This window comes from Lynx rufus, unplaced genomic scaffold (assembly GCF_022079265.1).
Source record: "Lynx rufus isolate CCGP_SWC_20201006 ecotype Redwood Valley unplaced genomic scaffold, mLynRuf1.p SCAF_4, whole genome shotgun sequence".
Classification (NCBI taxonomy): Eukaryota; Metazoa; Chordata; class Mammalia; order Carnivora; family Felidae; genus Lynx; species Lynx rufus.
Window position 1 is genome coordinate 36,570,582 of NW_025814856.1, and position 25,660 is coordinate 36,596,241.

Consider the following 25,660-nt stretch of genomic DNA (forward strand, 5'->3'; position numbering starts at 1 on the left):
CCTGTAAGATGGGATCATTTGGTTCCAAATTCTCAGACCTGGGCAGGGACATGTGGTGACAGTAGTTTAACCGCCTGCGGTTAGTTGCCTAAGCTGTAGGTGGTACCCAGTGGCAGGGACAGAGTTTTCAGGTACTGATGCTACTCTCTTGGATCCTGGTGGCAGAGAAGGGGGCAGGTGCTGACCCGTACTTCTATGGGTTTCAGCTGCTTTGGAGATTGGTTCTCTTGTGTGGCATCTGCACATAGCTGTCACTTCTGTTCTGCAGGGCAGTGTGGATCCGTGGCGACCTCCTCCATCAACTGGAAGATTCTGCCCACCCCACTATAGAGGCCACCCTTTGATCTGGGCACATCCACCTCCTGTGCCAGGTTCGGGACCATCCCGAACCCCTCCACCTGCACCACTTGGTAAGATGATCTGGGCAGTATGAGTTGGCTTGCTAAGAACCTTCATCTAATTGTTGTTGTTGTTGAGTGTTTTTTAAAGAAAATTATTAATGTGTATTTATTTTTGAGACAGACAGAGACAGAGCATGAATGGGGGAGGGTCAGAGAGAGGGAGACACAGAATCTGAAGCAGGTTCCAGGCTCTGAGCTGTCAACACAGAGCCCGACGTGGGGCTGGAAGTCACGCACTGTGAGATCATGACCTGAGCCGGAGTCGGATGCTTAACCGACTGAGCCACCCAGGCGCCCCGTTGTTGAGTCTTGTACAAGGTGCAGAGGTGGTACCGCAGACCATTGCAACGCAAGGAAAATGCCTGCCATCATCACCACATTCCTTGAGTTTCTCATGATTGACTTATCATCCTTGGGTCATTTCCCCCACTTTGTGTTGGTACACGTGTCTCTTGTGGAGATGGAATGGGGCTGTATGCAGGAAAGCAGGCATAGCGCTTCAGCCGATGTGTGCCATACACAGTCCATGTGCTGGGCGGTGGGAGGCATGAGGCGCAGCCTAACGTATATCCATCCAGTTGAGCCCCCAGTCATCCACAGTTGTTTGAGGCGTTATGAAAACACCTGAACCAGGGCTTTTATGGGTCTTCATCAGAGTTTAAAGAATGGCTCTCCCTTTACCTTGGGATCACCTGAAGCATGCAGGATACCCTGTGCATGTGATTTGGGATCTGACTGGGCCAACGAGTTTAAGTTGCTTGAGGAATGAGGAGAGTGGTTTTTGTTTTTTGGGGTTTTTCTTGGTTTGTTTTTGTGTTTTTGTTTGTTTTGTTTTGTTGTTTTTTTTTAATCTCTACACAATCTACTCAAAGCAGAATAAACCTCCATCTCTTTTAGGGCCTTTTGCAGATCCACATGTTGCTTCTGTGAGTAACAACAACAATGACTCTACCAAAGGGACCACGAAGGACAAGGTAAATGCTGTGGACATTTTCAGTTGTAACTCTTCGGCAAAACCCTCCTTTTTCTGTTCAGCGCTCTCCTGGCTTTGTGTCTGCTTTGTGTGTTGTATGATATGTCTGCTTGTTTTTCTCATTTTCCAAATGCACAGCCTTAACCCAAGAGTCTACAGGCTTCTGTCTTTTCAGCCTGTCATCTTTTTTCTGGTCAGTTTAGTAGCCGAGGGAACTTAGAAGTTGACCACCTTATGGCTTTTGCCTTGTGTTTAAAATAACAACAACAGGAAGATACACTGCACTCTATAGCAAAGTCTCTAAGCTTGTTGACTCCTAACACACTACCTCTCTGTGGGATCAGTGTTGTTGTTATTTTCCTCTTTCTGGTCACACTATTCATGTGTGAAGACTGTCTGTTAATTGTAAACGTGAAAAGACTTCCCTCCATCTTTATATTGTGTGCCTTGTACAATTTATGATGGTTTTAGACCAAGTCGTTGTCATAACTCACCACCTTCACGTCTTCATGGGTAAATGAACTGTTTGGAATCCTTTCAAGCAGTATCTTAGGTAAAAGTATTCTGAACACAAGGTCCTTCAGTTTTATTCATATGAGCAGGTTCTCTTGTGTCTCCAGTCAGTGTTAGAGCTGATAGCATCGCTCATGACACATCCCTGGAAATGTATACCAAAGTCAAAACACATTTGCATTAATTCTGTTTCCTGAATGTCTGCCTCTTTTTTCCCATAGGATGTATCACTCTGTGTTTGTAGTGTACACAAACCAGAATTCCTTATGAATTCAGGTAAACACTTGGGGGCCTAGTACTCATTGATGTGTAATATGTTCCTCACAGCAAACATTTCCTCAGGTCCCCTACAAGACTCCAGGCATCCCCAACTCCCGAGTGGTTTCTTGGCCTTTGACAGCACTTGCAGAAAGTAGGAAGACCTCTTTCTCAGCGAGGGAAGCAGAGGGGGCCAAGTGTGGGGCCGGCAGGCAGAACTTGTCCCCAAGAGTAGCTGTGATTTCACGTGCAGAGAATGAGCTGTGTATTTGCAGTCCATTTTTCTGTGTTCGGAATAAGCCAAAAACAGAGCTTTTGCCGTCACTGTAGTGGAGGGATGCAAAGTGATCCTGCACATGGATGTCCGCCTGTCTGGAATATGCTGCTTCATTAGTTTGGAATTACTTATTTAATCCTGTAAGATGGGATCATTTGGTTCCAAATTCTCAGACCTGGGCAGGGACATGTGGTGACAGTAGTTTAACCGCCTGCGGTTAGTTGCCTAAGCTGTAGGTGGTACCCAGTGGCAGGGACAGAGTTTTCAGGTACTGATGCTACTCTCTTGGATCCTGGTGGCAGAGAAGGGGGCAGGTGCTGACCCGTACTTCTATGGGTTTCAGCTGCTTTGGGGATTGGTTCTCTTGTGTGGCATCTGCACATAGCTGTCACTTCTGTTCTGCAGGGCAGTGTGGATCCGTGGCGACCTCCTCCATCAACTGGAAGATTCTGCCCACCCCACTATAGAGGCCACCCTTTGATCTGGGCACATCCACCTCCTGTGCCAGGTTCGGGACCATCCCGAACCCCTCCACCTGCACCACTTGGTAAGATGATCTGGGCAGTATGAGTTGGCTTGCTAAGAACCTTCATCTAATTGTTGTTGTTGTTGAGTGTTTTTTAAAGAAAATTATTAATGTGTATTTATTTTTGAGACAGACAGAGACAGAGCATGAATGGGGGAGGGTCAGAGAGAGGGAGACACAGAATCTGAAGCAGGTTCCAGGCTCTGAGCTGTCAACACAGAGCCCGACGTGGGGCTGGAAGTCACGCACTGTGAGATCATGACCTGAGCCGGAGTCGGATGCTTAACCGACTGAGCCACCCAGGCGCCCCGTTGTTGAGTCTTGTACAAGGTGCAGAGGTGGTACCGCAGACCATTGCAACGCAAGGAAAATGCCTGCCATCATCACCACATTCCTTGAGTTTCTCATGATTGACTTATCATCCTTGGGTCATTTCCCCCACTTTGTGTTGGTACACGTGTCTCTTGTGGAGATGGAATGGGGCTGTATGCAGGAAAGCAGGCATAGCGCTTCAGCCGATGTGTGCCATACACAGTCCATGTGCTGGGCGGTGGGAGGCATGAGGCGCAGCCTAACGTATATCCATCCAGTTGAGCCCCCAGTCATCCACAGTTGTTTGAGGCGTTATGAAAACACCTGAACCAGGGCTTTTATGGGTCTTCATCAGAGTTTAAAGAATGGCTCTCCCTTTACCTTGGGATCACCTGAAGCATGCAGGATACCCTGTGCATGTGATTTGGGATCTGACTGGGCCAACGAGTTTAAGTTGCTTGAGGAATGAGGAGAGTGGTTTTTGTTTTTTGGGGTTTTTCTTGGTTTGTTTTTGTGTTTTTGTTTTGTTTTTGTTTTTTTTTGTTTTTTTAATCTCTACACAATCTACTCAAAGCAGAATAAACCTCCATCTCTTTTAGGGCCTTTTGCAGATCCACATGTTGCTTCTGTGAGTAACAACAACAATGACTCTACCAAAGGGACCACGAAGGACAAGGTAAATGCTGTGGACATTTTCAGTTGTAACTCTTCGGCAAAACCCTCCTTTTTCTGTTCAGCGCTCTCCTGGCTTTGTGTCTGCTTTGTGTGTTGTATGATATGTCTGCTTGTTTTTCTCATTTTCCAAATGCACAGCCTTAACCCAAGAGTCTACAGGCTTCTGTCTTTTCAGCCTGTCATCTTTTTTCTGGTCAGTTTAGTAGCCGAGGGAACTTAGAAGTTGACCACCTTATGGCTTTTGCCTTGTGTTTAAAATAACAACAACAGGAAGATACACTGCACTCTATAGCAAAGTCTCTAAGCTTGTTGACTCCTAACACACTACCTCTCTGTGGGATCAGTGTTGTTGTTATTTTCCTCTTTCTGGTCACACTATTCATGTGTGAAGACTGTCTGTTAATTGTAAACGTGAAAAGACTTCCCTCCATCTTTATATTGTGTGCCTTGTACAATTTATGATGGTTTTAGACCAAGTCGTTGTCATAACTCACCACCTTCACGTCTTCATGGGTAAATGAACTGTTTGGAATCCTTTCAAGCAGTATCTTAGGTAAAAGTATTCTGAACACAAGGTCCTTCAGTTTTATTCATATGAGCAGGTTCTCTTGTGTCTCCAGTCAGTGTTAGAGCTGATAGCATCGCTCATGACACATCCCTGGAAATGTATACCAAAGTCAAAACACATTTGCATTAATTCTGTTTCCTGAATGTCTGCCTCTTTTTTCCCATAGGATGTATCACTCTGTGTTTGTAGTGTACACAAACCAGAATTCCTTATGAATTCAGGTAAACACTTGGGGGCCTAGTACTCATTGATGTGTAATATGTTCCTCACAGCAAACATTTCCTCAGGTCCCCTACAAGACTCCAGGCATCCCCAACTCCCGAGTGGTTTCTTGGCCTTTGACAGCACTTGCAGAAAGTAGGAAGACCTCTTTCTCAGCGAGGGAAGCAGAGGGGGCCAAGTGTGGGGCCGGCAGGCAGAACTTGTCCCCAAGAGTAGCTGTGATTTCACGTGCAGAGAATGAGCTGTGTATTTGCAGTCCATTTTTCTGTGTTCGGAATAAGCCAAAAACAGAGCTTTTGCCGTCACTGTAGTGGAGGGATGCAAAGTGATCCTGCACATGGATGTCCGCCTGTCTGGAATATGCTGCTTCATTAGTTTGGAATTACTTATTTAATCCTGTAAGATGGGATCATTTGGTTCCAAATTCTCAGACCTGGGCAGGGACATGTGGTGACAGTAGTTTAACCGCCTGCGGTTAGTTGCCTAAGCTGTAGGTGGTACCCAGTGGCAGGGACAGAGTTTTCAGGTACTGATGCTACTCTCTTGGATCCTGGTGGCAGAGAAGGGGGCAGGTGCTGACCCGTACTTCTATGGGTTTCAGCTGCTTTGGGGATTGGTTCTCTTGTGTGGCATCTGCACATAGCTGTCACTTCTGTTCTGCAGGGCAGTGTGGATCCGTGGCGACCTCCTCCATCAACTGGAAGATTCTGCCCACCCCACTATAGAGGCCACCCTTTGATCTGGGCACATCCACCTCCTGTGCCAGGTTCGGGACCATCCCGAACCCCTCCACCTGCACCACTTGGTAAGATGATCTGGGCAGTATGAGTTGGCTTGCTAAGAACCTTCATCTAATTGTTGTTGTTGTTGAGTGTTTTTTAAAGAAAATTATTAATGTGTATTTATTTTTGAGACAGACAGAGACAGAGCATGAATGGGGGAGGGTCAGAGAGAGGGAGACACAGAATCTGAAGCAGGTTCCAGGCTCTGAGCTGTCAACACAGAGCCCGACGTGGGGCTGGAAGTCACGCACTGTGAGATCATGACCTGAGCCGGAGTCGGATGCTTAACCGACTGAGCCACCCAGGCGCCCCGTTGTTGAGTCTTGTACAAGGTGCAGAGGTGGTACCGCAGACCATTGCAACGCAAGGAAAATGCCTGCCATCATCACCACATTCCTTGAGTTTCTCATGATTGACTTATCATCCTTGGGTCATTTCCCCCACTTTGTGTTGGTACACGTGTCTCTTGTGGAGATGGAATGGGGCTGTATGCAGGAAAGCAGGCATAGCGCTTCAGCCGATGTGTGCCATACACAGTCCATGTGCTGGGCGGTGGGAGGCATGAGGCGCAGCCTAACGTATATCCATCCAGTTGAGCCCCCAGTCATCCACAGTTGTTTGAGGCGTTATGAAAACACCTGAACCAGGGCTTTTATGGGTCTTCATCAGAGTTTAAAGAATGGCTCTCCCTTTACCTTGGGATCACCTGAAGCATGCAGGATACCCTGTGCATGTGATTTGGGATCTGACTGGGCCAAAGAGTTTAAGTTGCTTGAGGAATGAGGAGAGTGGTTTTTGTTTTTTGGGGTTTTTCTTGGTTTGTTTTTGTGTTTTTGTTTTGTTTTTGTTTTTTTTTTTTTTTTTTTTTAATCTCTACACAATCTACTCAAAGCAGAATAAACCTCCATCTCTTTTAGGGCCTTTTGCAGATCCACATGTTGCTTCTGTGAGTAACAACAACAGTGACTCTACCAAAGGGACCACGAAGGACAAGGTAAATGCTGTGGACATTTTCAGTTGTAACTCTTCGGCAAAACCCTCCTTTTTCTGTTCAGCGCTCTCCTGGCTTTGTGTCTGCTTTGTGTGTTGTATGATATGTCTGCTTGTTTTTCTCATTTTCCAAATGCACAGCCTTAACCCAAGAGTCTACAGGCTTCTGTCTTTTCAGCCTGTCATCTTTTTTCTGGTCAGTTTAGTAGCCGAGGGAACTTAGAAGTTGACCACCTTATGGCTTTTGCCTTGTGTTTAAAATAACAACAACAGGAAGATACACTGCACTCTATAGCAAAGTCTCTAAGCTTGTTGACTCCTAACACACTACCTCTCTGTGGGATCAGTGTTGTTGTTATTTTCCTCTTTCTGGTCACACTATTCATGTGTGAAGACTGTCTGTTAATTGTAAACGTGAAAAGACTTCCCTCCATCTTTATATTGTGTGCCTTGTACAATTTATGATGGTTTTAGACCAAGTCGTTGTCATAACTCACCACCTTCACGTCTTCATGGGTAAATGAACTGTTTGGAATCCTTTCAAGCAGTATCTTAGGTAAAAGTATTCTGAACACAAGGTCCTTCAGTTTTATTCATATGAGCAGGTTCTCTTGTGTCTCCAGTCAGTGTTAGAGCTGATAGCATCGCTCATGACACATCCCTGGAAATGTATACCAAAGTCAAAACACATTTGCATTAATTCTGTTTCCTGAATGTCTGCCTCTTTTTTCCCATAGGATGTATCACTCTGTGTTTGTAGTGTACACAAACCAGAATTCCTTATGAATTCAGGTAAACACTTGGGGGCCTAGTACTCATTGATGTGTAATATGTTCCTCACAGCAAACATTTCCTCAGGTCCCCTACAAGACTCCAGGCATCCCCAACTCCCGAGTGGTTTCTTGGCCTTTGACAGCACTTGCAGAAAGTAGGAAGACCTCTTTCTCAGCGAGGGAAGCAGAGGGGGCCAAGTGTGGGGCCGGCAGGCAGAACTTGTCCCCAAGAGTAGCTGTGATTTCACGTGCAGAGAATGAGCTGTGTATTTGCAGTCCATTTTTCTGTGTTCGGAATAAGCCAAAAACAGAGCTTTTGCCGTCACTGTAGTGGAGGGATGCAAAGTGATCCTGCACATGGATGTCCGCCTGTCTGGAATATGCTGCTTCATTAGTTTGGAATTACTTATTTAATCCTGTAAGATGGGATCATTTGGTTCCAAATTCTCAGACCTGGGCAGGGACATGTGGTGACAGTAGTTTAACCGCCTGCGGTTAGTTGCCTAAGCTGTAGGTGGTACCCAGTGGCAGGGACAGAGTTTTCAGGTACTGATGCTACTCTCTTGGATCCTGGTGGCAGAGAAGGGGGCAGGTGCTGACCCGTACTTCTATGGGTTTCAGCTGCTTTGGGGATTGGTTCTCTTGTGTGGCATCTGCACATAGCTGTCACTTCTGTTCTGCAGGGCAGTGTGGATCCGTGGCGACCTCCTCCATCAACTGGAAGATTCTGCCCACCCCACTATAGAGGCCACCCTTTGATCTGGGCACATCCACCTCCTGTGCCAGGTTCGGGACCATCCCGAACCCCTCCACCTGCACCACTTGGTAAGATGATCTGGGCAGTATGAGTTGGCTTGCTAAGAACCTTCATCTAATTGTTGTTGTTGTTGAGTGTTTTTTAAAGAAAATTATTAATGTGTATTTATTTTTGAGACAGACAGAGACAGAGCATGAATGGGGGAGGGTCAGAGAGAGGGAGACACAGAATCTGAAGCAGGTTCCAGGCTCTGAGCTGTCAACACAGAGCCCGACGTGGGGCTGGAAGTCACGCACTGTGAGATCATGACCTGAGCCGGAGTCGGATGCTTAACCGACTGAGCCACCCAGGCGCCCCGTTGTTGAGTCTTGTACAAGGTGCAGAGGTGGTACCGCAGACCATTGCAACGCAAGGAAAATGCCTGCCATCATCACCACATTCCTTGAGTTTCTCATGATTGACTTATCATCCTTGGGTCATTTCCCCCACTTTGTGTTGGTACACGTGTCTCTTGTGGAGATGGAATGGGGCTGTATGCAGGAAAGCAGGCATAGCGCTTCAGCCGATGTGTGCCATACACAGTCCATGTGCTGGGCGGTGGGAGGCATGAGGCGCAGCCTAACGTATATCCATCCAGTTGAGCCCCCAGTCATCCACAGTTGTTTGAGGCGTTATGAAAACACCTGAACCAGGGCTTTTATGGGTCTTCATCAGAGTTTAAAGAATGGCTCTCCCTTTACCTTGGGATCACCTGAAGCATGCAGGATACCCTGTGCATGTGATTTGGGATCTGACTGGGCCAACGAGTTTAAGTTGCTTGAGGAATGAGGAGAGTGGTTTTTGTTTTTTGGGGTTTTTCTTGGTTTGTTTTTGTGTTTTTGTTTTGTTTTGTTTTGTTTTTTTTTTTTTTTAATCTCTACACAATCTACTCAAAGCAGAATAAACCTCCATCTCTTTTAGGGCCTTTTGCAGATCCACATGTTGCTTCTGTGAGTAACAACAACAGTGACTCTACCAAAGGGACCACGAAGGACAAGGTAAATGCTGTGGACATTTTCAGTTGTAACTCTTCGGCAAAACCCTCCTTTTTCTGTTCAGCGCTCTCCTGGCTTTGTGTCTGCTTTGTGTGTTGTATGATATGTCTGCTTGTTTTTCTCATTTTCCAAATGCACAGCCTTAACCCAAGAGTCTACAGGCTTCTGTCTTTTCAGCCTGTCATCTTTTTTCTGGTCAGTTTAGTAGCCGAGGGAACTTAGAAGTTGACCACCTTATGGCTTTTGCCTTGTGTTTAAAATAACAACAACAGGAAGATACACTGCACTCTATAGCAAAGTCTCTAAGCTTGTTGACTCCTAACACACTACCTCTCTGTGGGATCAGTGTTGTTGTTATTTTCCTCTTTCTGGTCACACTATTCATGTGTGAAGACTGTCTGTTAATTGTAAACGTGAAAAGACTTCCCTCCATCTTTATATTGTGTGCCTTGTACAATTTATGATGGTTTTAGACCAAGTCGTTGTCATAACTCACCACCTTCACGTCTTCATGGGTAAATGAACTGTTTGGAATCCTTTCAAGCAGTATCTTAGGTAAAAGTATTCTGAACACAAGGTCCTTCAGTTTTATTCATATGAGCAGGTTCTCTTGTGTCTCCAGTCAGTGTTAGAGCTGATAGCATCGCTCATGACACATCCCTGGAAATGTATACCAAAGTCAAAACACATTTGCATTAATTCTGTTTCCTGAATGTCTGCCTCTTTTTTCCCATAGGATGTATCACTCTGTGTTTGTAGTGTACACAAACCAGAATTCCTTATGAATTCAGGTAAACACTTGGGGGCCTAGTACTCATTGATGTGTAATATGTTCCTCACAGCAAACATTTCCTCAGGTCCCCTACAAGACTCCAGGCATCCCCAACTCCCGAGTGGTTTCTTGGCCTTTGACAGCACTTGCAGAAAGTAGGAAGACCTCTTTCTCAGCGAGGGAAGCAGAGGGGGCCAAGTGTGGGGCCGGCAGGCAGAACTTGTCCCCAAGAGTAGCTGTGATTTCACGTGCAGAGAATGAGCTGTGTATTTGCAGTCCATTTTTCTGTGTTCGGAATAAGCCAAAAACAGAGCTTTTGCCGTCACTGTAGTGGAGGGATGCAAAGTGATCCTGCACATGGATGTCCGCCTGTCTGGAATATGCTGCTTCATTAGTTTGGAATTACTTATTTAATCCTGTAAGATGGGATCATTTGGTTCCAAATTCTCAGACCTGGGCAGGGACATGTGGTGACAGTAGTTTAACCGCCTGCGGTTAGTTGCCTAAGCTGTAGGTGGTACCCAGTGGCAGGGACAGAGTTTTCAGGTACTGATGCTACTCTCTTGGATCCTGGTGGCAGAGAAGGGGGCAGGTGCTGACCCGTACTTCTATGGGTTTCAGCTGCTTTGGGGATTGGTTCTCTTGTGTGGCATCTGCACATAGCTGTCACTTCTGTTCTGCAGGGCAGTGTGGATCCGTGGCGACCTCCTCCATCAACTGGAAGATTCTGCCCACCCCACTATAGAGGCCACCCTTTGATCTGGGCACATCCACCTCCTGTGCCAGGTTCGGGACCATCCCGAACCCCTCCACCTGCACCACTTGGTAAGATGATCTGGGCAGTATGAGTTGGCTTGCTAAGAACCTTCATCTAATTGTTGTTGTTGTTGAGTGTTTTTTAAAGAAAATTATTAATGTGTATTTATTTTTGAGACAGACAGAGACAGAGCATGAATGGGGGAGGGTCAGAGAGAGGGAGACACAGAATCTGAAGCAGGTTCCAGGCTCTGAGCTGTCAACACAGAGCCCGACGTGGGGCTGGAAGTCACGCACTGTGAGATCATGACCTGAGCCGGAGTCGGATGCTTAACCGACTGAGCCACCCAGGCGCCCCGTTGTTGAGTCTTGTACAAGGTGCAGAGGTGGTACCGCAGACCATTGCAACGCAAGGAAAATGCCTGCCATCATCACCACATTCCTTGAGTTTCTCATGATTGACTTATCATCCTTGGGTCATTTCCCCCACTTTGTGTTGGTACACGTGTCTCTTGTGGAGATGGAATGGGGCTGTATGCAGGAAAGCAGGCATAGCGCTTCAGCCGATGTGTGCCATACACAGTCCATGTGCTGGGCGGTGGGAGGCATGAGGCGCAGCCTAACGTATATCCATCCAGTTGAGCCCCCAGTCATCCACAGTTGTTTGAGGCGTTATGAAAACACCTGAACCAGGGCTTTTATGGGTCTTCATCAGAGTTTAAAGAATGGCTCTCCCTTTACCTTGGGATCACCTGAAGCATGCAGGATACCCTGTGCATGTGATTTGGGATCTGACTGGGCCAAAGAGTTTAAGTTGCTTGAGGAATGAGGAGAGTGGTTTTTGTTTTTTGGGGTTTTTCTTGGTTTGTTTTTGTGTTTTTGTTTTGTTTTTGTTTTTTTTTTTTTTTTTTTTTAATCTCTACACAATCTACTCAAAGCAGAATAAACCTCCATCTCTTTTAGGGCCTTTTGCAGATCCACATGTTGCTTCTGTGAGTAACAACAACAGTGACTCTACCAAAGGGACCACGAAGGACAAGGTAAATGCTGTGGACATTTTCAGTTGTAACTCTTCGGCAAAACCCTCCTTTTTCTGTTCAGCGCTCTCCTGGCTTTGTGTCTGCTTTGTGTGTTGTATGATATGTCTGCTTGTTTTTCTCATTTTCCAAATGCACAGCCTTAACCCAAGAGTCTACAGGCTTCTGTCTTTTCAGCCTGTCATCTTTTTTCTGGTCAGTTTAGTAGCCGAGGGAACTTAGAAGTTGACCACCTTATGGCTTTTGCCTTGTGTTTAAAATAACAACAACAGGAAGATACACTGCACTCTATAGCAAAGTCTCTAAGCTTGTTGACTCCTAACACACTACCTCTCTGTGGGATCAGTGTTGTTGTTATTTTCCTCTTTCTGGTCACACTATTCATGTGTGAAGACTGTCTGTTAATTGTAAACGTGAAAAGACTTCCCTCCATCTTTATATTGTGTGCCTTGTACAATTTATGATGGTTTTAGACCAAGTCGTTGTCATAACTCACCACCTTCACGTCTTCATGGGTAAATGAACTGTTTGGAATCCTTTCAAGCAGTATCTTAGGTAAAAGTATTCTGAACACAAGGTCCTTCAGTTTTATTCATATGAGCAGGTTCTCTTGTGTCTCCAGTCAGTGTTAGAGCTGATAGCATCGCTCATGACACATCCCTGGAAATGTATACCAAAGTCAAAACACATTTGCATTAATTCTGTTTCCTGAATGTCTGCCTCTTTTTTCCCATAGGATGTATCACTCTGTGTTTGTAGTGTACACAAACCAGAATTCCTTATGAATTCAGGTAAACACTTGGGGGCCTAGTACTCATTGATGTGTAATATGTTCCTCACAGCAAACATTTCCTCAGGTCCCCTACAAGACTCCAGGCATCCCCAACTCCCGAGTGGTTTCTTGGCCTTTGACAGCACTTGCAGAAAGTAGGAAGACCTCTTTCTCAGCGAGGGAAGCAGAGGGGGCCAAGTGTGGGGCCGGCAGGCAGAACTTGTCCCCAAGAGTAGCTGTGATTTCACGTGCAGAGAATGAGCTGTGTATTTGCAGTCCATTTTTCTGTGTTCGGAATAAGCCAAAAACAGAGCTTTTGCCGTCACTGTAGTGGAGGGATGCAAAGTGATCCTGCACATGGATGTCCGCCTGTCTGGAATATGCTGCTTCATTAGTTTGGAATTACTTATTTAATCCTGTAAGATGGGATCATTTGGTTCCAAATTCTCAGACCTGGGCAGGGACATGTGGTGACAGTAGTTTAACCGCCTGCGGTTAGTTGCCTAAGCTGTAGGTGGTACCCAGTGGCAGGGACAGAGTTTTCAGGTACTGATGCTACTCTCTTGGATCCTGGTGGCAGAGAAGGGGGCAGGTGCTGACCCGTACTTCTATGGGTTTCAGCTGCTTTGGGGATTGGTTCTCTTGTGTGGCATCTGCACATAGCTGTCACTTCTGTTCTGCAGGGCAGTGTGGATCCGTGGCGACCTCCTCCATCAACTGGAAGATTCTGCCCACCCCACTATAGAGGCCACCCTTTGATCTGGGCACATCCACCTCCTGTGCCAGGTTCGGGACCATCCCGAACCCCTCCACCTGCACCACTTGGTAAGATGATCTGGGCAGTATGAGTTGGCTTGCTAAGAACCTTCATCTAATTGTTGTTGTTGTTGAGTGTTTTTTAAAGAAAATTATTAATGTGTATTTATTTTTGAGACAGACAGAGACAGAGCATGAATGGGGGAGGGTCAGAGAGAGGGAGACACAGAATCTGAAGCAGGTTCCAGGCTCTGAGCTGTCAACACAGAGCCCGACGTGGGGCTGGAAGTCACGCACTGTGAGATCATGACCTGAGCCGGAGTCGGATGCTTAACCGACTGAGCCACCCAGGCGCCCCGTTGTTGAGTCTTGTACAAGGTGCAGAGGTGGTACCGCAGACCATTGCAACGCAAGGAAAATGCCTGCCATCATCACCACATTCCTTGAGTTTCTCATGATTGACTTATCATCCTTGGGTCATTTCCCCCACTTTGTGTTGGTACACGTGTCTCTTGTGGAGATGGAATGGGGCTGTATGCAGGAAAGCAGGCATAGCGCTTCAGCCGATGTGTGCCATACACAGTCCATGTGCTGGGCGGTGGGAGGCATGAGGCGCAGCCTAACGTATATCCATCCAGTTGAGCCCCCAGTCATCCACAGTTGTTTGAGGCGTTATGAAAACACCTGAACCAGGGCTTTTATGGGTCTTCATCAGAGTTTAAAGAATGGCTCTCCCTTTACCTTGGGATCACCTGAAGCATGCAGGATACCCTGTGCATGTGATTTGGGATCTGACTGGGCCAACGAGTTTAAGTTGCTTGAGGAATGAGGAGAGTGGTTTTTGTTTTTTGGGGTTTTTCTTGGTTTGTTTTTGTGTTTTTGTTTTTTTTTTTTTTTTTTTTTTTTTTTTTTTAATCTCTACACAATCTACTCAAAGCAGAATAAACCTCCATCTCTTTTAGGGCCTTTTGCAGATCCACATGTTGCTTCTGTGAGTAACAACAACAGTGACTCTACCAAAGGGACCACGAAGGACAAGGTAAATGCTGTGGACATTTTCAGTTGTAACTCTTCGGCAAAACCCTCCTTTTTCTGTTCAGCGCTCTCCTGGCTTTGTGTCTGCTTTGTGTGTTGTATGATATGTCTGCTTGTTTTTCTCATTTTCCAAATGCACAGCCTTAACCCAAGAGTCTACAGGCTTCTGTCTTTTCAGCCTGTCATCTTTTTTCTGGTCAGTTTAGTAGCCGAGGGAACTTAGAAGTTGACCACCTTATGGCTTTTGCCTTGTGTTTAAAATAACAACAACAGGAAGATACACTGCACTCTATAGCAAAGTCTCTAAGCTTGTTGACTCCTAACACACTACCTCTCTGTGGGATCAGTGTTGTTGTTATTTTCCTCTTTCTGGTCACACTATTCATGTGTGAAGACTGTCTGTTAATTGTAAACGTGAAAAGACTTCCCTCCATCTTTATATTGTGTGCCTTGTACAATTTATGATGGTTTTAGACCAAGTCGTTGTCATAACTCACCACCTTCACGTCTTCATGGGTAAATGAACTGTTTGGAATCCTTTCAAGCAGTATCTTAGGTAAAAGTATTCTGAACACAAGGTCCTTCAGTTTTATTCATATGAGCAGGTTCTCTTGTGTCTCCAGTCAGTGTTAGAGCTGATAGCATCGCTCATGACACATCCCTGGAAATGTATACCAAAGTCAAAACACATTTGCATTAATTCTGTTTCCTGAATGTCTGCCTCTTTTTTCCCATAGGATGTATCACTCTGTGTTTGTAGTGTACACAAACCAGAATTCCTTATGAATTCAGGTAAACACTTGGGGGCCTAGTACTCATTGATGTGTAATATGTTCCTCACAGCAAACATTTCCTCAGGTCCCCTACAAGACTCCAGGCATCCCCAACTCCCGAGTGGTTTCTTGGCCTTTGACAGCACTTGCAGAAAGTAGGAAGACCTCTTTCTCAGCGAGGGAAGCAGAGGGGGCCAAGTGTGGGGCCGGCAGGCAGAACTTGTCCCCAAGAGTAGCTGTGATTTCACGTGCAGAGAATGAGCTGTGTATTTGCAGTCCATTTTTCTGTGTTCGGAATAAGCCAAAAACAGAGCTTTTGCCGTCACTGTAGTGGAGGGATGCAAAGTGATCCTGCACATGGATGTCCGCCTGTCTGGAATATGCTGCTTCATTAGTTTGGAATTACTTATTTAATCCTGTAAGATGGGATCATTTGGTTCCAAATTCTCAGACCTGGGCAGGGACATGTGGTGACAGTAGTTTAACCGCCTGCGGTTAGTTGCCTAAGCTGTAGGTGGTACCCAGTGGCAGGGACAGAGTTTTCAGGTACTGATGCTACTCTCTTGGATCCTGGTGGCAGAGAAGGGGGCAGGTGCTGACCCGTACTTCTATGGGTTTCAGCTGCTTTGGGGATTGGTTCTCTTGTGTGGCATCTGCACATAGCTGTCACTTCTGTTCTGCAGGGCAGTGTGGATCCGTGGCGACCTCCTCCATCAACTGGAAGATTCTGCCCACCCCACTATAGAGGCCACCCTTTGATCTGGGCACATCCACCTCCTGTGCCAGGTTCGGGACCATCCCGAACCCCTCCACCTGCACCACTTGGTAAGATGATCTGGGCAGTATGAGTTGGCTTGCTAAGAACCTTCATCTAATTGTTGTTGTTGTTGAGTGTTTTTTAAAGAAAATTATTAATGTGTATTTATTTTTGAGACAGACAGAGACAGAGCATGAATGGGGGAGGGTCAGAGAGAGGGAGACACAGAATCTGAAGCAGGTTCCAGGCTCTGAGCTGTCAACACAGAGCCCGACGTGGGGCTGGAAGTCACGCACTGTGAGATCATGACCTGAGCCGGAGTCGGATGCTTAACCGACTGAGCCACCCAGGCGCCCCGTTGTTGAGTCTTGTACAAGGTGCAGAGGTGGTACCGCAGACCATTGCAACGCAAGGAAAATGCCTGCCATCATCACCACATTCCTTGAGTTTCTCATGATTGACTTATCATCCTTGGGTCATTTCCCCCACTTTGTGTTGGTACACGTGTCTCTTGTGGAGATGGAATGGGGCTGTATGCAGGAAAGCAGGCATAGCGCTTCAGCCGATGTGTGCCATACACAGTCCATGTGCTGGGCGGTGGGAGGCATGAGGCGCAGCCTAACGTATATCCATCCAGTTGAGCCCCCAGTCATCCACAGTTGTTTGAGGCGTTATGAAAACACCTGAACCAGGGCTTTTATGGGTCTTCATCAGAGTTTAAAGAATGGCTCTCCCTTTACCTTGGGATCACCTGAAGCATGCAGGATACCCTGTGCATGTGATTTGGGATCTGACTGGGCCAACGAGTTTAAGTTGCTTGAGGAATGAGGAGAGTGGTTTTTGTTTTTTGGGGTTTTTCTTGGTTTGTTTTTGTGTTTTTGTTTTTTTTTTTTTTTTTTTTTTTTTTTTTTTTTTTTAATCTCTACACAATCTACTCAAAGCAGAATAAACCTCCATCTCTTTTAGGGCCTTTTGCAGATCCACATGTTGCTTCTGTGAGTAACAACAACAGTGACTCTACCAAAGGGACCACGAAGGACAAGGTAAATGCTGTGGACATTTTCAGTTGTAACTCTTCGGCAAAACCCTCCTTTTTCTGTTCAGCGCTCTCCTGGCTTTGTGTCTGCTTTGTGTGTTGTATGATATGTCTGCTTGTTTTTCTCATTTTCCAAATGCACAGCCTTAACCCAAGAGTCTACAGGCTTCTGTCTTTTCAGCCTGTCATCTTTTTTCTGGTCAGTTTAGTAGCCGAGGGAACTTAGAAGTTGACCACCTTATGGCTTTTGCCTTGTGTTTAAAATAACAACAACAGGAAGATACACTGCACTCTATAGCAAAGTCTCTAAGCTTGTTGACTCCTAACACACTACCTCTCTGTGGGATCAGTGTTGTTGTTATTTTCCTCTTTCTGGTCACACTATTCATGTGTGAAGACTGTCTGTTAATTGTAAACGTGAAAAGACTTCCCTCCATCTTTATATTGTGTGCCTTGTACAATTTATGATGGTTTTAGACCAAGTCGTTGTCATAACTCACCACCTTCACGTCTTCATGGGTAAATGAACTGTTTGGAATCCTTTCAAGCAGTATCTTAGGTAAAAGTATTCTGAACACAAGGTCCTTCAGTTTTATTCATATGAGCAGGTTCTCTTGTGTCTCCAGTCAGTGTTAGAGCTGATAGCATCGCTCATGACACATCCCTGGAAATGTATACCAAAGTCAAAACACATTTGCATTAATTCTGTTTCCTGAATGTCTGCCTCTTTTTTCCCATAGGATGTATCACTCTGTGTTTGTAGTGTACACAAACCAGAATTCCTTATGAATTCAGGTAAACACTTGGGGGCCTAGTACTCATTGATGTGTAATATGTTCCTCACAGCAAACATTTCCTCAGGTCCCCTACAAGACTCCAGGCATCCCCAACTCCCGAGTGGTTTCTTGGCCTTTGACAGCACTTGCAGAAAGTAGGAAGACCTCTTTCTCAGCGAGGGAAGCAGAGGGGGCCAAGTGTGGGGCCGGCAGGCAGAACTTGTCCCCAAGAGTAGCTGTGATTTCACGTGCAGAGAATGAGCTGTGTATTTGCAGTCCATTTTTCTGTGTTCGGAATAAGCCAAAAACAGAGCTTTTGCCGTCACTGTAGTGGAGGGATGCAAAGTGATCCTGCACATGGATGTCCGCCTGTCTGGAATATGCTGCTTCATTAGTTTGGAATTACTTATTTAATCCTGTAAGATGGGATCATTTGGTTCCAAATTCTCAGACCTGGGCAGGGACATGTGGTGACAGTAGTTTAACCGCCTGCGGTTAGTTGCCTAAGCTGTAGGTGGTACCCAGTGGCAGGGACAGAGTTTTCAGGTACTGATGCTACTCTCTTGGATCCTGGTGGCAGAGAAGGGGGCAGGTGCTGACCCGTACTTCTATGGGTTTCAGCTGCTTTGGGGATTGGTTCTCTTGTGTGGCATCTGCACATAGCTGTCACTTCTGTTCTGCAGGGCAGTGTGGATCCGTGGCGACCTCCTCCATCAACTGGAAGATTCTGCCCACCCCACTATAGAGGCCACCCTTTGATCTGGGCACATCCACCTCCTGTGCCAGGTTCGGGACCATCCCGAACCCCTCCACCTGCACCACTTGGTAAGATGATCTGGGCAGTATGAGTTGGCTTGCTAAGAACCTTCATCTAATTGTTGTTGTTGTTGAGTGTTTTTTAAAGAAAATTATTAATGTGTATTTATTTTTGAGACAGACAGAGACAGAGCATGAATGGGGGAGGGTCAGAGAGAGGGAGACACAGAATCTGAAGCAGGTTCCAGGCTCTGAGCTGTCAACACAGAGCCCGACGTGGGGCTGGAAGTCACGCACTGTGAGATCATGACCTGAGCCGGAGTCGGATGCTTAACCGACTGAGCCACCCAGGCGCCCCGTTGTTGAGTCTTGTACAAGGTGCAGAGGTGGTACCGCAGACCATTGCAACGCAAGGAAAATGCCTGCCATCATCACCACATTCCTTGAGTTTCTCATGATTGACTTATCATCCTTGGGTCATTTCCCCCACTTTGTGTTGGTACACGTGTCTCTTGTGGAGATGGAATGGGGCTGTATGCAGGAAAGCAGGCATAGCGCTTCAGCCGATGTGTGCCATACACAGTCCATGTGCTGGGCGGTGGGAGGCATGAGGCGCAGCCTAACGTATATCCATCCAGTTGAGCCCCCAGTCATCCACAGTTGTTTGAGGCGTTATGAAAACACCTGAACCAGGGCTTTTATGGGTCTTCATCAGAGTTTAAAGAATGGCTCTCCCTTTACCTTGGGATCACCTGAAGCATGCAGGATACCCTGTGCATGTGATTTGGGATCTGACTGGGCCAACGAGTTTAAGTTGCTTGAGGAATGAGGAGAGTGGTTTTTGTTTTTTGGGGTTTTTCTTGGTTTGTTTTTGTGTTTTTGTTTTGTTTTGTTTTGTTTTGTTTTTTTAATCTCTACACAATCTACTCAAAGCAGAATAAACCTCCATCTCTTTTAGGGCCTTTTGCAGATCCACATGTTGCTTCTGTGAGTAACAACAACAATGACTCTACCAAAGGGACCACGAAGGACAAGGTAAATGCTGTGGACATTTTCAGTTGTAACTCTTCGGCAAAACCCTCCTTTTTCTGTTCAGCGCTCTCCTGGCTTTGTGTCTGCTTTGTGTGTTGTATGATATGTCTGCTTGTTTTTCTCATTTTCCAAATGCACAGCCTTAACCCAAGAGTCTACAGGCTTCTGTCTTTTCAGCCTGTCATCTTTTTTCTGGTCAGTTTAGTAGCCGAGGGAACTTAGAAGTTGACCACCTTATGGCTTTTGCCTTGTGTTTAAAATAACAACAACAGGAAGATACACTGCACTCTATAGCAAAGTCTCTAAGCTTGTTGACTCCTAACACACTACCTCTCTGTGGGATCAGTGTTGTTGTTATTTTCCTCTTTCTGGTCACACTATTCATGTGTGAAGACTGTCTGTTAATTGTAAACGTGAAAAGACTTCCCTCCATCTTTATATTGTGTGCCTTGTACAATTTATGATGGTTTTAGACCAAGTCGTTGTCATAACTCACCACCTTCACGTCTTCATGGGTAAATGAACTGTTTGGAATCCTTTCAAGCAGTATCTTAGGTAAAAGTATTCTGAACACAAGGTCCTTCAGTTTTATTCATATGAGCAGGTTCTCTTGTGTCTCCAGTCAGTGTTAGAGCTGATAGCATCGCTCATGACACATCCCTGGAAATGTATACCAAAGTCAAAACACATTTGCATTAATTCTGTTTCCTGAATGTCTGCCTCTTTTTTCCCATAGGATGTATCACTCTGTGTTTGTAGTGTACACAAACCAGAATTCCTTATGAATTCAGGTAAACACTTGGGGGCCTAGTACTCATTGATGTGTAATATGTTCCTCACAGCAAACATTTCCTCAGGTCCCCTACAAGACTCCAGGCATCCCCAACTCCCGAGTGGTTTCTTGGCCTTTGACAGCACTTGCAGAAAGTAGGAAGACCTCTTTCTCAGCGAGGGAAGCAGAGGGGGCCAAGTGTGGGGCCGGCAGGCAGAACTTGTCCCCAAGAGTAGCTGTGATTTCACGTGCAGAGAATGAGCTGTGTATTTGCAGTCCATTTTTCTGTGTTCGGAATAAGCCAAAAACAGAGCTTTTGCCGTCACTGTAGTGGAGGGATGCAAAGTGATCCTGCACATGGATGTCCGCCTGTCTGGAATATGCTGCTTCATTAGTTTGGAATTACTTATTTAATCCTGTAAGATGGGATCATTTGGTTCCAAATTCTCAGACCTGGGCAGGGACATGTGGTGACAGTAGTTTAACCGCCTGCGGTTAGTTGCCTAAGCTGTAGGTGGTACCCAGTGGCAGGGACAGAGTTTTCAGGTACTGATGCTACTCTCTTGGATCCTGGTGGCAGAGAAGGGGGCAGGTGCTGACCCGTACTTCTATGGGTTTCAGCTGCTTTGGGGATTGGTTCTCTTGTGTGGCATCTGCACATAGCTGTCACTTCTGTTCTGCAGGGCAGTGTGGATCCGTGGCGACCTCCTCCATCAACTGGAAGATTCTGCCCACCCCACTATAGAGGCCACCCTTTGATCTGGGCACATCCACCTCCTGTGCCAGGTTCGGGACCATCCCGAACCCCTCCACCTGCACCACTTGGTAAGATGATCTGGGCAGTATGAGTTGGCTTGCTAAGAACCTTCATCTAATTGTTGTTGTTGTTGAGTGTTTTTTAAAGAAAATTATTAATGTGTATTTATTTTTGAGACAGACAGAGACAGAGCATGAATGGGGGAGGGTCAGAGAGAGGGAGACACAGAATCTGAAGCAGGTTCCAGGCTCTGAGCTGTCAACACAGAGCCCGACGTGGGGCTGGAAGTCACGCACTGTGAGATCATGACCTGAGCCGGAGTCGGATGCTTAACCGACTGAGCCACCCAGGCGCCCCGTTGTTGAGTCTTGTACAAGGTGCAGAGGTGGTACCGCAGACCATTGCAACGCAAGGAAAATGCCTGCCATCATCACCACATTCCTTGAGTTTCTCATGATTGACTTATCATCCTTGGGTCATTTCCCCCACTTTGTGTTGGTACACGTGTCTCTTGTGGAGATGGAATGGGGCTGTATGCAGGAAAGCAGGCATAGCGCTTCAGCCGATGTGTGCCATACACAGTCCATGTGCTGGGCGGTGGGAGGCATGAGGCGCAGCCTAACGTATATCCATCCAGTTGAGCCCCCAGTCATCCACAGTTGTTTGAGGCGTTATGAAAACACCTGAACCAGGGCTTTTATGGGTCTTCATCAGAGTTTAAAGAATGGCTCTCCCTTTACCTTGGGATCACCTGAAGCATGCAGGATACCCTGTGCATGTGATTTGGGATCTGACTGGGCCAACGAGTTTAAGTTGCTTGAGGAATGAGGAGAGTGGTTTTTGTTTTTTGGGGTTTTTCTTGGTTTGTTTTTGTGTTTTTGTTTTGTTTTGTTTTGTTTTGTTTTTTTAATCTCTACACAATCTACTCAAAGCAGAATAAACCTCCATCTCTTTTAGGGCCTTTTGCAGATCCACATGTTGCTTCTGTGAGTAACAACAACAATGACTCTACCAAAGGGACCACGAAGGACAAGGTAAATGCTGTGGACATTTTCAGTTGTAACTCTTCGGCAAAACCCTCCTTTTTCTGTTCAGCGCTCTCCTGGCTTTGTGTCTGCTTTGTGTGTTGTATGATATGTCTGCTTGTTTTTCTCATTTTCCAAATGCACAGCCTTAACCCAAGAGTCTACAGGCTTCTGTCTTTTCAGCCTGTCATCTTTTTTCTGGTCAGTTTAGTAGCCGAGGGAACTTAGAAGTTGACCACCTTATGGCTTTTGCCTTGTGTTTAAAATAACAACAACAGGAAGATACACTGCACTCTATAGCAAAGTCTCTAAGCTTGTTGACTCCTAACACACTACCTCTCTGTGGGATCAGTGTTGTTGTTATTTTCCTCTTTCTGGTCACACTATTCATGTGTGAAGACTGTCTGTTAATTGTAAACGTGAAAAGACTTCCCTCCATCTTTATATTGTGTGCCTTGTACAATTTATGATGGTTTTAGACCAAGTCGTTGTCATAACTCACCACCTTCACGTCTTCATGGGTAAATGAACTGTTTGGAATCCTTTCAAGCAGTATCTTAGGTAAAAGTATTCTGAACACAAGGTCCTTCAGTTTTATTCATATGAGCAGGTTCTCTTGTGTCTCCAGTCAGTGTTAGAGCTGATAGCATCGCTCATGACACATCCCTGGAAATGTATACCAAAGTCAAAACACATTTGCATTAATTCTGTTTCCTGAATGTCTGCCTCTTTTTTCCCATAGGATGTATCACTCTGTGTTTGTAGTGTACACAAACCAGAATTCCTTATGAATTCAGGTAAACACTTGGGGGCCTAGTACTCATTGATGTGTAATATGTTCCTCACAGCAAACATTTCCTCAGGTCCCCTACAAGACTCCAGGCATCCCCAACTCCCGAGTGGTTTCTTGGCCTTTGACAGCACTTGCAGAAAGTAGGAAGACCTCTTTCTCAGCGAGGGAAGCAGAGGGGGCCAAGTGTGGGGCCGGCAGGCAGAACTTGTCCCCAAGAGTAGCTGTGATTTCACGTGCAGAGAATGAGCTGTGTATTTGCAGTCCATTTTTCTGTGTTCGGAATAAGCCAAAAACAGAGCTTTTGCCGTCACTGTAGTGGAGGGATGCAAAGTGATCCTGCACATGGATGTCCGCCTGTCTGGAATATGCTGCTTCATTAGTTTGGAATTACTTATTTAATCCTGTAAGATGGGATCATTTGGTTCCAAATTCTCAGACCTGGGCAGGGACATGTGGTGACAGTAGTTTAACCGCCTGCGGTTAGTTGCCTAAGCTGTAGGTGGTACCCAGTGGCAGGGACAGAGTTTTCAGGTACTGATGCTACTCTCTTGGATCCTGGTGGCAGAGAAGGGGGCAGGTGCTGACCCGTACTTCTATGGGTTTCAGCTGCTTTGGGGATTGGTTCTCTTGTGTGGCATCTGCACATAGCTGTCACTTCTGTTCTGCAGGGCAGTGTGGATCCGTGGCGACCTCCTCCATCAACTGGAAGATTCTGCCCACCCCACTATAGAGGCCACCCTTTGATCTGGGCACATCCACCTCCTGTGCCAGGTTCGGGACCATCCCGAACCCCTCCACCTGCACCACTTGGTAAGATGATCTGGGCAGTATGAGTTGGCTTGCTAAGAACCTTCATCTAATTGTTGTTGTTGTTGAGTGTTTTTTAAAGAAAATTATTAATGTGTATTTATTTTTGAGACAGACAGAGACAGAGCATGAATGGGGGAGGGTCAGAGAGAGGGAGACACAGAATCTGAAGCAGGTTCCAGGCTCTGAGCTGTCAACACAGAGCCCGACGTGGGGCTGGAAGTCACGCACTGTGAGATCATGACCTGAGCCGGAGTCGGATGCTTAACCGACTGAGCCACCCAGGCGCCCCGTTGTTGAGTCTTGTACAAGGTGCAGAGGTGGTACCGCAGACCATTGCAACGCAAGGAAAATGCCTGCCATCATCACCACATTCCTTGAGTTTCTCATGATTGACTTATCATCCTTGGGTCATTTCCCCCACTTTGTGTTGGTACACGTGTCTCTTGTGGAGATGGAATGGGGCTGTATGCAGGAAAGCAGGCATAGCGCTTCAGCCGATGTGTGCCATACACAGTCCATGTGCTGGGCGGTGGGAGGCATGAGGCGCAGCCTAACGTATATCCATCCAGTTGAGCCCCCAGTCATCCACAGTTGTTTGAGGAGTTATGAAAACACCTGAACCAGGGCTTTTATGGGTCTTCATCAGAGTTTAAAGAATGGCTCTCCCTTTACCTTGGGATCACCTGAAGCATGTGGGATACCCTGTGCATGTGATTTGGGATCTGACTGGGCCAAAGAGTTTAAGTTGCTTGAGGAATGAGGAGAGTGGTTTTTGTTTATTGGGGTTTTTGTTTTGTTTGTTTTTGTGTTTTTGTTTGTTTGTTTTTTAATCTCTACACAGTCTACTCAAAGCAGAATAAACCTCCATCCCTTCTAGGGCCTTTTTCAGATCCACATGTTGCTCCTGTGAGTAACAACAACACTGACTCTACCAAAAGGATCACGGAGGACAAGGTAAATGCTGTGGATATTTTCAGTTGTAACTCTTTGGCAAAACCCTCCTTTTTCTGTTCGGTGCTCTCTCCTGGCTTTGTGTCTGTTTTGTGTATTGTATGATATGTCTGCTTGTTTTTCTCATTTTCCAAATGCACAACCTAAACCGAAGTGTCTGTGGGGTTCTCTATTTTCTGCCTCTCAACTCCTTGTGGAGGGTTTAGAACCAATCGTGCCTAGGGCTGAGCACCCAAGGGCTTTTCTGGTAAGTACCTGGAAATAACCCAGGGCGGAAGAGACCACACTCCACCTGGAAGTCTTTTGGCATGACTTATTTTTTCTGGACCTCCTCAGTGTGGAATCATTGCTCTTGCTGTTTCTTCCTGTTCTGTTTCTTTCTAGGGGATTAATGTGTTCAGAAAATCGGCAGTTATCCTTATGTTTTGAAAATGCAAACTGCCTTCACTCCAACTTATATTTTTGTATGTGTCATTTAGAGTGGTCTGAGACAAAGTAAATTTAATACCCGTCAACATTCAGCCTTTTTTTTTTTTTTTTTTTTTTTTTTTTGTAAATGTGCTGTCTGGAATCTCTTCAGGTGTGCCCTGGGTATACATATTCTGAACTACGAGAGGTGACATATTTGTCCTAGAAAACACGCATTGCTACATGGGTGGTGAAGAGAGACAATCCGTAATTACCTGCATTGTGATTCTCCACTGTGTCCTTTGTGTTCACATGAGCACGTTCTCTTGTGTCCTGTGTCACTGTTACAGGTGAAACATGGAGATGTACAGCAGAAACGAAAGTGTATTCGTGTTAATTCTGTTATTTAGAATTTCAGCTTATCTTTTCAGAGAACAAAAGTACCCTGCGAGTTGTACTGTATTTAACTGAGAAGTACCCCTGAAAGAAAATAAATTAGCTAAGCCTACCTAACATGTGTAGGTAACATGTTTCTCTAAGAACATGCTTTTCGAGGTTCTCTGCATGACCTCAGGATCCCCATCCCCCAACATGTCTCTGTGCCCATGGATAGCACTTGCAGAGAGGAGAAGACCTCATTGTCGGGAGAGAAGCAGATCGGGCACAGGCGGGGGCTTAGAGGCAGAGCTTTGAGCCACGAGGGCTAGGATTCCATGTGTGGAGCCTGGGATTGTCATTCCTTCTCAATCTGTAGTTCTTCACATACAGATAAGCAGCCTCTGTGGTGGAGGCGGATACGGGGTGGAAGGCGATTCTGGACTTAAA

General features: G+C 46.0%; 1 protein-coding gene and 1 long non-coding RNA gene across 2 annotated transcripts; both read left to right on the forward strand.

Moving 5' to 3' along the window:
• Window positions 1-272: 272 nt before the first annotated feature.
• On the forward strand, window positions 273-5,612 carry LOC124524949 (uncharacterized). Its single transcript, XR_006965355.1, has 5 exons — window positions 273-410; window positions 1,299-1,375; window positions 2,828-2,969; window positions 3,860-3,936; window positions 5,389-5,612. It is a non-coding gene; the product is annotated as an uncharacterized LOC124524949 (long non-coding RNA).
• A 10,524-nt stretch (window positions 5,613-16,136) lies between these two features.
• LOC124523341 (cleavage and polyadenylation specificity factor subunit 6-like) lies at window positions 16,137-25,245 on the forward strand. The gene is made up of 9 exons (XM_047095192.1): window positions 16,137-16,251; window positions 16,698-16,762; window positions 18,215-18,356; window positions 19,246-19,322; window positions 20,775-20,916; window positions 21,806-21,882; window positions 23,335-23,476; window positions 24,354-24,430; window positions 25,186-25,245. The coding sequence occupies exons 1-9, from the start codon at window positions 16,137-16,139 to the stop codon at window positions 25,243-25,245; spliced, it is 897 nt and encodes a 298-aa protein (XP_046951148.1).
• Window positions 25,246-25,660: the final 415 nt, after the last annotated feature.

Excerpts from the sequence above, each read along its gene's own strand:
- LOC124523341 (XM_047095192.1), top strand. The coding sequence starts at position 16,137 with ATGCCTGCCATCATCACCACATTCCTTGAGTTTCTCATGATTGACTTA. Across the intron at positions 18,357-19,245 it reads CCCTCCACCTGCACCACTTG|GGCCTTTTGCAGATCCACAT; the intron begins GTAAGATGATCT and ends CATCTCTTTTAG. Across the intron at positions 21,883-23,334 it reads AAGGGACCACGAAGGACAAG|GGCAGTGTGGATCCGTGGCG; the intron begins GTAAATGCTGTG and ends TCTGTTCTGCAG.